This window comes from Streptopelia decaocto (assembly GCF_964273445.1).
Source record: "Streptopelia decaocto genome assembly, chromosome: 1".
Taxonomy (NCBI): Eukaryota; Metazoa; Chordata; class Aves; order Columbiformes; family Columbidae; genus Streptopelia; species Streptopelia decaocto.
The window spans coordinates 42,868,323-42,881,151 of NC_138663.1; the positions used below are offsets into that span (position 1 = coordinate 42,868,323).

General features: G+C 50.1%; 6 protein-coding genes across 7 annotated transcripts; 3 read left to right on the forward strand and 3 right to left on the reverse strand.

Moving 5' to 3' along the window:
* The first annotated feature begins 948 nt into the window (after positions 1-948).
* Positions 949-1,841, forward strand: LOC309439263 (histone H4). Its single transcript, XM_082051611.1, has one exon. It carries the CDS (start codon positions 1,470-1,472, stop codon positions 1,779-1,781), a length of 312 nt encoding a protein of 103 aa, XP_081907737.1. The 5' UTR covers positions 949-1,469; the 3' UTR covers positions 1,782-1,841.
* Positions 1,842-2,714: 873 nt separating this feature from the next.
* Positions 2,715-3,230, reverse strand: LOC309439260 (histone H3.2). Its single transcript, XM_082051596.1, has one exon. The coding sequence runs from the start codon at positions 3,170-3,172 to the stop codon at positions 2,762-2,764; it is 411 nt and encodes a 136-aa protein (XP_081907722.1). The 5' UTR covers positions 3,173-3,230; the 3' UTR covers positions 2,715-2,761.
* Positions 3,231-4,185: 955 nt separating this feature from the next.
* On the forward strand, positions 4,186-9,211 carry LOC309435245 (histone H3.2). 2 transcript variants are annotated; one of them, XM_082043284.1, is made up of 3 exons: positions 4,186-4,707; positions 7,315-8,028; positions 9,090-9,211. In XM_082043284.1, exon 1 carries the CDS (start codon positions 4,205-4,207, stop codon positions 4,613-4,615), a length of 411 nt encoding a protein of 136 aa, XP_081899410.1. In that variant the 5' UTR covers positions 4,186-4,204; the 3' UTR covers positions 4,616-4,707; positions 7,315-8,028; positions 9,090-9,211. The 2 variants fall into 2 exon arrangements, with proteins under 2 accessions (XP_081899410.1, XP_081899411.1); XM_082043285.1 differs by lacking the exons at positions 7,315-8,028; positions 9,090-9,211 and adding an exon at positions 5,301-5,429.
* Positions 5,594-5,969, reverse strand: LOC309435247 (histone H4). The gene has a single exon (XM_082043287.1). It carries the CDS (start codon positions 5,905-5,907, stop codon positions 5,596-5,598), a length of 312 nt encoding a protein of 103 aa, XP_081899413.1. The 5' UTR covers positions 5,908-5,969; the 3' UTR covers positions 5,594-5,595.
* A 128-nt stretch (positions 9,212-9,339) lies between the features above and the next one.
* LOC309435246 (histone H2B 1/2/3/4/6) lies at positions 9,340-9,860 on the forward strand. Its single transcript, XM_082043286.1, has one exon. It carries the CDS (start codon positions 9,439-9,441, stop codon positions 9,817-9,819), a length of 381 nt encoding a protein of 126 aa, XP_081899412.1. The 5' UTR covers positions 9,340-9,438; the 3' UTR covers positions 9,820-9,860.
* Positions 9,861-10,995: 1,135 nt separating this feature from the next.
* On the reverse strand, positions 10,996-11,788 carry LOC309435244 (histone H1.01-like). The gene has a single exon (XM_082043283.1). The coding sequence runs from the start codon at positions 11,726-11,728 to the stop codon at positions 11,072-11,074; it is 657 nt and encodes a 218-aa protein (XP_081899409.1). The 5' UTR covers positions 11,729-11,788; the 3' UTR covers positions 10,996-11,071.
* Positions 11,789-12,829: the final 1,041 nt, after the last annotated feature.

The window sequence follows — 12,829 nt, forward strand, 5'->3', positions numbered from 1 at the left end:
GATGCATATTGATTCACTTTTTTCTCAAACAGTAAGTTAACTGAAAACAATGTGTGAAGACACAGTGATTCTAATATAAACTGAAGAGCTTAATCTGTGCTAACAGCATCATGAAGATTGATATGCAAAGATAAATGCATTTATACTATTTCTGTAGAAAAAAATCAGGTGATATTTATAAAGGCTGATATAAATATTACCAAGCTGGCTATCTACAAATGAAAATAGACTTATCAACATGGTGCCCAAACAATCTGAATTAAATAACATTAATAACTAGAAGACTAAAGAGAGAGGAAAAAAATCTCAAAACAGTTCCCCAAAGAAAAAAAAAAAATCTTTCAAGGGATGAAAAAGCACAAACAATTAAAAAAAAAAAAAAAAAAAAGACAGTTTGAAGGAAAAGGGCTGCAAAACTAAACAAGTAAAACCTTCCCGCAACCTGGATGCATTGTATTAATGGAGATCCATTAGGAAAAGGGAAAAAACTGGAAGAATCAAACAAAACCACCTGAGCAACCAAACACAAAACCCAAAACCAGTGTATTGTATGCAGATATAATTAACCAAGCAAAAACTCCTGACAAGATGGTAAAGAAAATGCGTGGAAAAGCATTTTTGCTTTCCCTCCAAAAGCAAAGTAAAAATATCTTCAAATACACATTCACAGTAAATGTAAGAACTAAGACAGAAAACGCAAAAGAGAGTGTGTGCGCACAAAAGTTTGGCAGCTTCTGACAGCAGTTCTGCCTCTGGAAGTGGCCGCAGAAGCTCCCACACCATGACCTAATGGAGCCCACAGGCCCCTCTACAAAAAACATCATCTTCCCACGAAACGATAAAGCTGCTAACACAACATACTGGAACCGCTCAAGGCTCAACAGATATTCTTAAAACACAGAGTTATGCCAAGGGGAACGTTACGCACAGGGACCTTCCTCAAGTCGGAAACAATGACTAACCACAACGGCACCACGGCACCTCCGGGTCGCCCCCGACCGGGCCCTTTGTTGGAGCGCAGCGAAATGGCGGCGGCGGAGCGCGGGCGGGAAGCGGCGCTCCCGGCCCCGCCGCCCCCATTGGCTGGATTTTGCTGCAGACCCGCGGCCGGCGGGGCCCGGCTGCGACACTGGCTCCGAGCGACGCCACGATGGGACCGGGAAGCCGGGCCGTGCGGGACGGGAAGGAGGCCCCCCCGCCCGGCGATTTGCTCCCGCGATGCCCGGGCCGAGCCGGCGGGGGGAGAGGGGGGTGTCCCGGCGCAGGGGTGAGCACGGTGCCGCCCACCCCCGCCGCCTGTCGCAGGCGATGGCGCGAACGTCCCTGGCCGCAGGGGGAAGGGCGCGGAGATGAGCCCGCCCGTGCCCTGCCCCGCCGCAGTCCTCAACCAGGTCGGACCGCCGGCAATATAGAGGGTGCTGGCGCGTAATTGAGCCACACACGACTTAGAGTCGAGTGAGTGTGTAAGCATGTCTGGCAGAGGCAAAGGCGGCAAGGGGCTCGGCAAGGGGGGCGCCAAGCGCCACCGCAAGGTGCTGCGCGACAACATCCAGGGCATCACCAAGCCGGCCATCCGCCGCCTGGCTCGGCGCGGCGGCGTCAAGCGCATCTCGGGGCTCATCTATGAAGAGACTCGCGGAGTGCTGAAGGTGTTCCTGGAGAACGTGATCCGCGACGCTGTCACCTACACCGAGCACGCCAAGAGGAAGACCGTGACAGCCATGGACGTGGTTTATGCCCTTAAGCGCCAGGGACGCACCCTCTACGGCTTCGGCGGCTAAACTTAGTTGTTGGGATAGCTTACATTGTTAGAACACAAAGGCTCTTTTAAGAGCCACCCACACTTACAAAAAAGAGCTGTCATCGCTATTCGGTGGGGTTGCTAAAAAGGTGGGGGTCTGGGGGTTGGGCTTTGCGCTGGTATCTATCGGCTGTAGGAAGTGCTGCCCGCGGTCTGTCTTTGAATCCTCCCCGCTTCAAGCAACAGGCGAGTTCGAAAACGGGTGGTGGAGGATGTCTCGATTGCTCTCCCGAAAAATATTGGGGGAACAGTGGTTTTGCTTGACTACTGGGCTTCTGGGCACAAGGGAAATAAATAGTTTCTGAAAGAAAACTGATTTTTGTTTTCGTCCATCTTCCTATTCTCCCCACCCCCCTTGACTCCCTCACTCCGTTCTCCTTCGAAACGAGAATGGAAAGGACAAGCAAGCCAGAAAAACAGGATACCGGGGGAAAGAGCCACAGCGAGGGCTGCTCCGCGGCCGCCGGCTTCAGAGCAGCGGCCTCACACGGGAAGCTCATGAAATGGCGGCGCCCTCAGCTCTGCCAGTCGGGGAGTGGGGCGGGACTGAGCGGGAAGGCGCACGGAGAAGCACCAGCTAAGAGCACCCGTAGCACCCCAGGGAGTGCAAAGGGAAGAGACCGCCAGCCCTGTCCGAAAACGCTTTCCTCTTACTCCCCCTCTTCCAGATAAAGGGATGCCTCCTCTCTAAGCACCGCTCCCCACCCCGCGGCAGCTCTGAACAGGGAACCGCAGTCAGAACCGCCAACACACGCGGGTCCAGGAAAGGGGCGTATCCCACGTTCCCTGCAGCCCCAACCTCCCCGTTATCTCAGAATCAGCACTGCCGCCAGCACGGGAAAGAGCACTCAGCACAGGCTGCCTCTACCTGATCTGAAAAACAGAGACACAGCTCTCTCCGGTGGCCATGTGGTGGCTCTTAAAAGAGCCTTTGGGTTTGGTGCTGGCTGGGCAGGAGCCTCAGGCACGCTCGCCGCGGATGCGGCGGGCCAGCTGGATGTCCTTGGGCATGATGGTGACGCGCTTGGCGTGGATGGCGCACAGGTTGGTGTCCTCGAACAGCCCCACCAGGTAGGCCTCGCTGGCCTCCTGCAGCGCCATGACGGCCGAGCTCTGGAAGCGCAGGTCGGTCTTGAAGTCCTGCGCGATCTCGCGCACCAGGCGCTGGAAGGGCAGCTTGCGGATCAGCAGCTCCGTCGACTTCTGGTAGCGCCGGATCTCGCGCAGCGCCACCGTGCCGGGCCGGTAGCGGTGCGGCTTCTTCACGCCGCCGGTGGCCGGCGCGCTCTTGCGGGCAGCCTTGGTGGCCAGCTGCTTGCGGGGCGCCTTCCCGCCTGTTGACTTACGCGCCGTCTGCTTGGTACGGGCCATTATTAGTCTTGCTTCACCTTTAGCCTGCGAAGTCTGAAAAACGGGAACTGTACAATGGCAAACGCTCTAGCTCCTTTATATATCCGAGCTCTGCTTTTTCATTGGCTGATGAGCATGGCCCACCTCATTGCGCCAATTTGAAAATCCCGCGTTAACCCCCTCTGTGCAGAAACGAGTTCTTTAATAATTAAATCACAAGCCTATTCATCTTCCATTTCTTCGAACGCGATTTTTTTTCTTTTTTTCTTTTTTAAACCACTTTGTTAATTGCTGTATTGAATAAGTTTGTTCTTCTTATGCAATCTACTGATGGACTGTGCTGCCAAAATCGAGTAATACTAAAACATAATATTTTAGGTTAATCTGAGCATAGACTTGTGGGTTTTTTTTCCTTTTTTTTTTCTTTTACTTAGCAAGACCCAAGCGTATTAAAGGACAGTCAGTCTTATGTTGTCGTTATAGATTATTTAAGAAAATATTTCCAGAGGAAGCGATAGTTGTACTAGCAATCCAAAAGTAAAACTCACATGCTTACTTTAGCTTTTTAGCAGTTAAGCCAATATGCGTTATATTATATTATATTATATTATATTATATTATATTATATTATATTATATTATATTATATTATATTATATTATATTATATTATATTATATTATATTATATTATATTATATTATATTATATTATATTATATTATATACTTAAAACATGGACTCGGTAAGCAGGATGTAGAGTCTCAAAAAAAAACTCAGGGGTAAAAAAGAAGAGTAAATAATAGAGAAATAAAAATTTTAAAGGTCTTCAAAATACCTCAAAGAATAACATAAAGGTCGACTGCTCTTTTGTAAGGGCAGGGTCTGGCAGCTCCTTCAGTTACCGCAGTGCTTGGAAGATCTTGGGAATTACCCAATTAAATTCTTCTCTTTACGAACCAATCAGAGTCTGGAAGGCGGGGCCGCGAGCCGTTATAAATGAGAGTCGTGGGCGCTGCTGCTCTGTGTTACTCACAGTGTAATACACTGCAGTGATATGGCGCGCACCAAGCAGACAGCGCGTAAGTCAACAGGCGGGAAGGCGCCCCGCAAGCAGCTGGCCACCAAGGCTGCCCGCAAGAGCGCGCCGGCCACCGGCGGCGTGAAGAAGCCGCACCGCTACCGGCCCGGCACGGTGGCGCTGCGCGAGATCCGGCGCTACCAGAAGTCGACGGAGCTGCTGATCCGCAAGCTGCCCTTCCAGCGCCTGGTGCGCGAGATCGCGCAGGACTTCAAGACCGACCTGCGCTTCCAGAGCTCGGCTGTCATGGCGCTGCAGGAGGCCAGCGAGGCCTACCTGGTGGGGCTGTTCGAGGACACCAACCTGTGCGCCATCCACGCCAAGCGCGTCACCATCATGCCCAAGGACATCCAGCTGGCCCGCCGCATCCGCGGCGAGCGTGCCTGAGGCTCCTGCCCAGCCAGCACCAAACCCAAAGGCTCTTTTAAGAGCCACCACATGGCCACCGGAGAGAGCTGTGTCTCTGTTTTTCAGATCAGGTAGAGGCAGCCTGTGCTGAGTGCTCTTTCCCGTGCTGGCGGCAGTGCTGATTCTGGGATAACGGGGAGGTTGGGGCTGCAGGGAACGTGGGATACGCCCCTTTCCTGGACCCGCGTGTGTTGGCGGTTCTGACTGCGGTTCCCTGTTCAGAGCTGCCGCGGGGTGGGGAGCGGTGCTTAGAGAGGAGGCATCCCTTTATCTGGAAGAGGGGGAGTAAGAGGAAAGCGTTTTCGGACAGGGCTGGCGGTCTCTTCCCTTTGCACTCCCTGGGGTGCTACGGGTGCTCTTAGCTGGTGCTTCTCCGTGCGCCTTCCCGCTCAGTCCCGCCCCACTCCCCGACTGGCAGAGCTGAGGGCGCCGCCATTTCATGAGCTTCCCGTGTGAGGCCGCTGCTCTGAAGCCGGCGGCCGCGGAGCAGCTCTCGCTGTGGCTCTTTCCCCCGGTATCCTGTTTTTCTGGCTTGCTTGTCCTTTCCATTCTCGTTTCGAAGGAGAACGGAGTGAGGGAGTCAAGGGGGGTGGGGAGAATAGGAAGATGGACGAAAACAAAAATCAGTTTTCTTTCAGAAACTATTTATTTCCCTTGTGCCCAGAAGCCCAGTAGTCAAGCAAAACCACTGTTCCCCCAATATTTTTCGGAAGAGCAATCGAGACATCCTCCACCACCCGTTTTCGAACTCGCCTGTTGCTTGAAGTAGGGAGGGTTCAAAGACAGACCGCGGGCAGCACTTCCTACAGCCGATAGATACCAGCGTAAAGCCCAACCCCCAGACCCCCACCTTTTTAGCAACCCCACCGAATAGCGATGACAGCTCTTTTTTGTAAGTGTGGGTGGCTCTTAAAAGAGCCTTTGTGTTCTAACAATGTAAGCTATTCCAACAACTAAGTTTAGCCGCCGAAGCCGTAGAGGGTGCGTCCCTGGCGCTTAAGGGCATAAACCACGTCCATGGCTGTCACGGTCTTCCTCTTGGCGTGCTCGGTGTAGGTGACAGCGTCGCGGATCACGTTCTCCAGGAACACCTTCAGCACTCCGCGAGTCTCTTCATAGATGAGCCCCGAGATGCGCTTGACGCCGCCGCGCCGAGCCAGGCGGCGGATGGCCGGCTTGGTGATACCCTGGATGTTGTCGCGCAGCACCTTGCGGTGGCGCTTGGCGCCCCCCTTGCCGAGCCCCTTGCCGCCTTTGCCTCTACCGGACATGCTTACACACTCACTCGACTCTAAGTCGTGTGTGGCTCAATTACGCGCCAGCACCCTCTATATTGCCGGCGGTCCGACCTGGTTGAGGACTGCGGCGGGGCAGGGCACGGGCGGGCTCATCTCCGCGCCCTTCCCTCTGCGGCCAGGGACGTTCGCGCCATCGCCTGCGACAGGCGGCGGGGGTGGGCGGCACCGTGCTCACCCCTGCGCCGGGACACCTCCCTCTCCCCCCGCCGGCTCGGCCCGGGCATCGCGGGAGCAAATCGCCGGGCGGGGGGGCTTCCTTCCCGTCCCGCACGGCCCGGCTTCCCGGTCCCATCGTGGCGTCGCTCGGAGCCAGTGTCGCAGCCGGGCCCCGCCGGCCGCGGGTCTGCAGCAAAATCCAGCCAATGGGGGCGGCGGGGCCGGGAGCGCCGCTTCCCGCCCGCGCTCCGCCGCCGCCATTTCGCTGCGCTCCAACAAAGGGCCCGGTGGGGGGTGGGGGGAGCGCGGACGTTCTGCTCTCGGTGCTTGAGTAAACCTACCCATTTATACCGAGAGATGTGTAACGTTATTAATCCACTTTTTTCTTTTTTTATTTTTTTTCCATGTGTATGACACTTTTTTTTTAGAGCGTTGTCTACTTTTTGATACACTCCTGAATAAAATCTAGACTTTTTCATCTGCTTTAAAACATTTGGCATGTGTTTGTTCATTTTCATGTCTTAATCTTTGTCGATACATAGTACCTCAAAGTATCCCTTTTGCTCTTTGTCTTTTTCCACACTGTTTCACTTTTCGAACATGAAACATAGTATTTTTCTTAATTGTAGTTCTACAGCTACATTCACTGGAAAGGGCACATCATTTTATGAGTTGCATAATCTTAATCAACTTTAGACATCTCAAGTGCAGAAATGTTACTTTGGAAAATGCATGGCAACTTCCTCTTTGTGAAGGAGCAACATGCACAACCACACTACACAAGCACCGACTGGCCTTCAGTTACTATAAAGCTGTTGTTTTTTGGAGGGTTTTGGTGTTTTGTTTAATTTTTGTTTGTTTGTTTGTCTGTGGTTTTTTTGTTTGTTTGTTTTTAGCTGGAAGGCTTAAACGAAGCAGTAGATGTTCACCATAGCCACCTTTCCCCAATGGAGGTGTCAACCTGGGTGTCTTTCTACCCCATAGCTTATCTTCACAAAATTTTTTAAACTGAGAATCTCTAGGATCTTTAGAACCTGGATCAACTGTCATTTTTGTTAGAGTTGTTCAATAGATTTAAAAGGATTAACATACTGGAGGGGCTGTATGCAAAAGCTGGGCGTAGTGTTCGAGTATGGGTTTTTTTTTTTAATGTGTTTGTTTTCTGGATCTATGGACTTTACACTTCTGAGCTTGCCCTGTATTATTCTACATTTTCTCTTTCAGATCAGTGCAACAAAAGTGACAGCCTTCAATTGCTATTGTGGAGACAGAACTGGAGATCCTATGCCACATTGTCCCCGAGTGGCTTGTCAAGTCATGGACTTTTACAGATGTTCACAAGACAAGTCCCGTTACCAGGCAGAGGTTTTCTCAGTGAACTGCTTTTCCAGGTAATGTTTATGCCAAAAGAAAGTCACGAGGTTCACGGTGTATGTGAGGAGTTAAATCTTTAGGGATGGGCCACTCTGGCCTCTCTTCTTGCTTTGCTGAAAAAGAGAGAACTACTTTTCTTCAAAAGGCATGTGCAGCTCCCTCCTGCCTTATCAGGTTTTCTGCAAGATGACCAAGCTGCTAAAGGCACCTGTGGGGGCAACAGAGCAAATGTAGATGAATAAGCATCCACCCAACCCTCTTCTTGATGAGAGGGAACAGGGATGTGGGGTGGATGCACATGAAACTGGAGTTGCAGCATCACAGAGGCAGCATGAAGCTGCTCTCCTCAACATAGGTGGCTGTTCTTGTCTCTCCAGTTTGGGTGTTAAGCACAGCAGAAGCACTTAGGAGCAACTGTCACTCTTCAGGAAGGATAAAGGTCCCACTCTTTCCTCGTCTGCCTCCCTTTCTTCAGACAGCACTATTTTGGATGTAGGCTGGAAATCTTGGTGAATCCAGAATTCTGCCCAACAAAGGGGAAAACACAGAAGCAAAACCAGCTTGGTAAGGTGACAGGTCTTTCTATTCCTAGCACCAGTATCTGGAATGTCTGCCACTGTCCTTAGAAATGTACTTGAATAATTAGTTTCTTGTGATTTGAGCAGTCTCACCAACATTAAACTAAATTTACATATGCCAGATACATTTCCTGTATAGGCCCATGGTGTCCCCTTCCTCTGATATTAAGAAAGTCTAGATTTTGAATAGCTCTTAAGAGTTCCAGAAGCAAATAGCATCATTACAGTACTGCCTATGTGATACTACATGATATAGTCCTAGCTTAATTCAATCACAAACTAACTTGATCCCTTTAAAGTGGATTATAGCATTCCAATTTACTTATGAACAAATATATAATTGTAATTTATGTTGCCACACAGCATTGTGATTTAAAAATAAAATACTACCCTTTTTCTAAACACACAGGCTAGTACTATATTAAACAGCACTTCCTCCATTAAATAAAATATATTAGCACATCAGAATTCCTAATACTATAAAATCATTTTGGTCTGTTTAAACAATTGTATTTTCCTCTTGCACAATTACATCAGCTTAACAAGAAAACAGCCAGAACTTCTGATTCACAATAAACTCAAAATTCAATTTTAAACCCATGATTTATTTTATTATCAGGAATATCTTGGGGTTTACTTATGTTAATCCAATACTTGTATTACTTCCCAAAAGAAGTCCACTTTCTTTCTGCTTATAAATTAAATCAGAACTTCCGTCTCATTTAAAGTCCTGAAAAACATACCATGCTCTGTGGGCCAGATGTATTAATTTAAAACACAGTTAACAAAACTTAGCATTCCAGATCCTCTATATGTTTTCTGGTTCTATTTTTTCCCTTCTACATTTAGCTTGTGATTGTTATAAATGTAGGCCATCACATGCAATATGCAGATATGTGTCCTCTTGAAGAACATAATAATTAAAAAAAAAATAGCAAAATACCTTTCGATTTTCTCTGGTTTTTTGTAGGTTTTGTTTGGGGTTGGTTTTGAATTTTGTTTGTTTTTCCTGAAGAAGCCGCCGATAACTACTCTTTGTACGTACAGATCCGGCCGAGCAGGCAGCTGCAGGAGCCACCCAAGCCCTGGTGCTCCGGGGTGACCCCGGGGCGGGGCGGCGCCAGGTAGCAGAGGACGAGCTTCGCCTCCGAACCTTGCGATTGAAACAGCTTGTTGTGATTGGCTGGTAGGATTCGAGTTCTTAACCAATACTAGCGTGGGATTTGAAAAGGTCCAATTACAAAGCCGTCGGTACGATGTGTAACGTCACTGGTCCTGTTATCCAATAGAAGCGCTGATCGCTGAGGCCATAGATTTGCATAAGGCCCCTATAAATAGGGCAGTAATCGCGCTGACGGGCACTCCGGTGCTTTACAGCAACGTGAGAGATTTCGCCATGCCTGAACCGGCCAAGTCTGCCCCCGCGCCCAAGAAGGGCTCCAAGAAGGCTGTCACCAAGACACAGAAGAAGGGCGACAAGAAGCGCAAGAAGAGCCGCAAGGAGAGCTACTCCATCTACGTGTACAAGGTGCTGAAGCAGGTGCACCCCGATACGGGCATCTCGTCCAAGGCCATGGGCATCATGAACTCGTTCGTCAACGACATCTTCGAGCGCATCGCCGGCGAGGCCTCGCGCCTGGCGCACTACAACAAGCGCTCCACCATCACGTCGCGGGAGATCCAGACGGCCGTGCGGCTGCTGCTGCCCGGCGAGCTGGCCAAGCACGCCGTGTCCGAGGGCACCAAGGCTGTCACCAAGTACACCAGCTCCAAGTAGAGCGTCCCGGATCGTCAGTTTTAACCCAAAGGCTCTTTTAAGAGCCACCAAATATTTCAAGTAGAAGGGCTGAGTTACTCTGTGTTGGGGGAGGTATGTAAATAGTCTGTTCTTTTAAACGTGAGACGCTTTCACTTAAAAGCTTGTACTGGATAGTTAATACTTGGAAGTTTAGAAGTCAGAAACTGGTGAAAAAGGAGCAGCGGCACCTTAGTGTTTTACCAGTTCTTCGTTCACAGAATTTTAGTTCTGCGGGTGAAGGTAGGTGTTCTTTTTGTCTACGTTCTGTAATTAATTTTGTTTTTCAAGGATTTTTAATTCATTCAAGTTTGGTAGAAAATCCTAACTGCTAGTAAGAATTAATTTTTTTGTGCATATACAGGTAGAATAATAAAAACTTTCAGTAACTAAACACTATGAAAGTTGCTAATGCAAGTTTTTTAGGTGTTGGTGACTTAGTTTTTCCTTTTTCCGTGCGTTCCAGTGTGCTCCCCGCCTCCCACACACTTTTCAGTGAAATAGCTGTCCCTACTAATTAGGACAACAGGGAAATATTTTCTGTACGAGAGGTTTCCCTTTTTAAAACACCCATGTCTAAAGTCTGCGCAGGACGGGTGTGAAGCTGGGGGCGGCTGTCGATGTGCAAGGTACGCGGGGGCTGGGAGTACTGGAGGGAAGAGCCACATCTCTGCCCTGCCGGGCAGAAGCAGAGCCACGGAATCCCCCTTCGCCCCGGCTACCCCGGCCCCGGAGCGAGCGGCGCTCCCTCTAGCTACGGGGGACGGCACCAGGAACAGCCGCGGGTGGGGGATGCGGGGTGGGGTCAGCGCCCTAAGGGGCGGGGCCTGGCGGGCGGAACCAGCCAATCCGAACCCAGCGCGGCACTTTTAAACCGCCCCCCAAGCACCGCAGCCAAGGGGCATTCGCTGCTCTGCGGGGCCGGCGCTGCCGCTCTCGGCTGCGCCCGTCAATTAAGAGGGGGCGGGGAAAGCGCCGCTGCTCTCGCACCGCTCCCGCACGGCACGGGAGGAACACGACTCCTCTTTAAAGATTCCGGCATTCCCCTTGCAGACTGAACACGCAAGCTTAAAACCGGTAGCTTTCTTTCGCATGCATTCCCACCAAACCCTTTTTCAAAAATATTGTGCTGTTGCAACTACCCCAGTGTTTCAGCTCTTTTTAAGATTAAGTGGGTGGCTCTTAAAAGAGCCTTTGGGTTTATTTAAATGAGCAAACTAGTTTCCCAGTCGTTTTACTTCTTTTTAGGCGCTGCCTTCTTCGCCTTTGCCGCTTTGGGCTTGGCTGCCTTGGGCTTGGCTGCTTTGGGCTTCACCGCCTTTGCCTTGGCTGGGCTCTTCACTGCTTTCTTGGGTCGACCAGCCTTGGCAGCTTTTTTAGGGCTTTTGGCAGCTTTCTTGGCCGCGGTAGCCGCCGGTTTCTTGGCTTTCTTAGGGCTCTTCTTTACCGCCGCCGCCTTCTTGGGCTTCTTAGCAGCGCTGGCAGGCTTCTTGGCCGCTGGCTTCTTAGGCTTGGCTGCCGGCTTCTTTTTTGTTACCTTCTCTTTTGTCTCGCCCGGCTTCTTGTTCAGTTTGAAAGACCCGGAAGCGCCGGTGCCCTTGGTCTGCACCAGAGTGCCCTTGCTGACGAGACTCTTGAGCCCCAGCTTGATGCGGCTGTTGTTCTTCTCCACATCGTAGCCGCCGGCGGCCAGCGCCTTCTTGAGCGCGGCGAGCGAGAGCCCCTTGCGCTCCTTGGAGGCGGACACGGCCTTGGTGATCAGCTCGGTGACGCTGGGGCCCGCGGGCTTGCGGGCTTTGGAGCCACCCGCTGCTTTCTTCGGCTTCTTGGCGGCGGCCTTGGCGCCGGGAGCAGAGACAGCGGGAGCGGCAACAGGCGCGGTCTCCGACATAGTGTCAGACGTCGTCCACGAATCAGGGAAAACCACTGGGCCTGGAGCAAGTCAGCGGCCTCGTATTTATAGAGAGGAGCCGCGCGGTGATTGGTGCGTTGCAGCGCCCGCCCCGCTGCACGGCAGAAAGGTCCCTTCTGCCCGTTCATTTTGTGTTTCTTAGGGGTGAAAAAAGCCGGTTTTTATCAGAATTCCTGCCACTAACTCACCCCCAGTTCGCAGCGGCGTGGAAAGGAAAGACTGTTGTTCCCCTCGGCAAAGTTTCCCTTCGAAGATGCAAAGGGTGAGTTAAAAAAGAGGCGATAAACCCTGAGTCCTGGACCTGGACAGACCTCGGGAGACAGAAACTTTTGTTTTTCCTTCTAAATAAAATCCGCGACGTAGGCAACTAAAACCCCAAAGTAATTAATTATTATTCTTTAAAGGGTCTTCTCTTAACCTGCACTGAAAATCAGGGATTTGAATCGATACTTTAATCGCAAATTGATTTCAAAGAGGAGGAAGTAACACAGGCTCATCTCGAGCACTGAATATGGATTAGAAATTAGCTTCTTTGTCCAAAATCCTTTACCTCTTTCAAAATAATTAAAAGAAATTAAATTAGTGCATTAGGCAACAAGGCAAGAAGCAGATTAAAATCCTGTGAAGGGCTGTTTGTGCCCCAGAAGGAGATGACTTTTTACAGGGTGGCACTTTGTACTGTGTTGCTCCCTGTGCACAATGCAGACATGGTTCCCTAGTGCTCTGCTACAGAAATATTTATTTTCTTAATAAATTAGGTGGCCTAAGAAGTTAACATGGACATTTTTTGTTAATAGTTATAATCAATGCCCTTTATGCTTTGTAAACCAGCCGTGTTTTTATTTTGATACAGTTTGATTGGTGAAAATCTGAGTCATCTGAGGAGACATTGCTGCAGAGGATTTTCCATACTTGACACAATTAAACTCCCTCAAGTTATCAGTTAGGGCTCCCCTTTCACAGCAGATTGTAAAATATTCTTTTTTCTTTTCTTTTTTACTGTCCAGTGACTGATTTGAAGTAATATTAAAAATTATATATCCAGCTGATACATCTATTACTCTAAAATGGCTGGCTGCT

Excerpts from the sequence above, each read along its gene's own strand:
- LOC309439263 (XM_082051611.1), top strand. The coding sequence starts at position 1,470 with ATGTCTGGCAGAGGCAAAGGCGGCAAGGGGCTCGGCAAGGGGGGCGCC.
- LOC309439260 (XM_082051596.1), bottom strand. The coding sequence starts at position 3,172 with ATGGCCCGTACCAAGCAGACGGCGCGTAAGTCAACAGGCGGGAAGGCG.
- LOC309435245 (XM_082043284.1), top strand. The coding sequence starts at position 4,205 with ATGGCGCGCACCAAGCAGACAGCGCGTAAGTCAACAGGCGGGAAGGCG.
- LOC309435247 (XM_082043287.1), bottom strand. The coding sequence starts at position 5,907 with ATGTCCGGTAGAGGCAAAGGCGGCAAGGGGCTCGGCAAGGGGGGCGCC.
- LOC309435246 (XM_082043286.1), top strand. The coding sequence starts at position 9,439 with ATGCCTGAACCGGCCAAGTCTGCCCCCGCGCCCAAGAAGGGCTCCAAG.
- LOC309435244 (XM_082043283.1), bottom strand. The coding sequence starts at position 11,728 with ATGTCGGAGACCGCGCCTGTTGCCGCTCCCGCTGTCTCTGCTCCCGGC.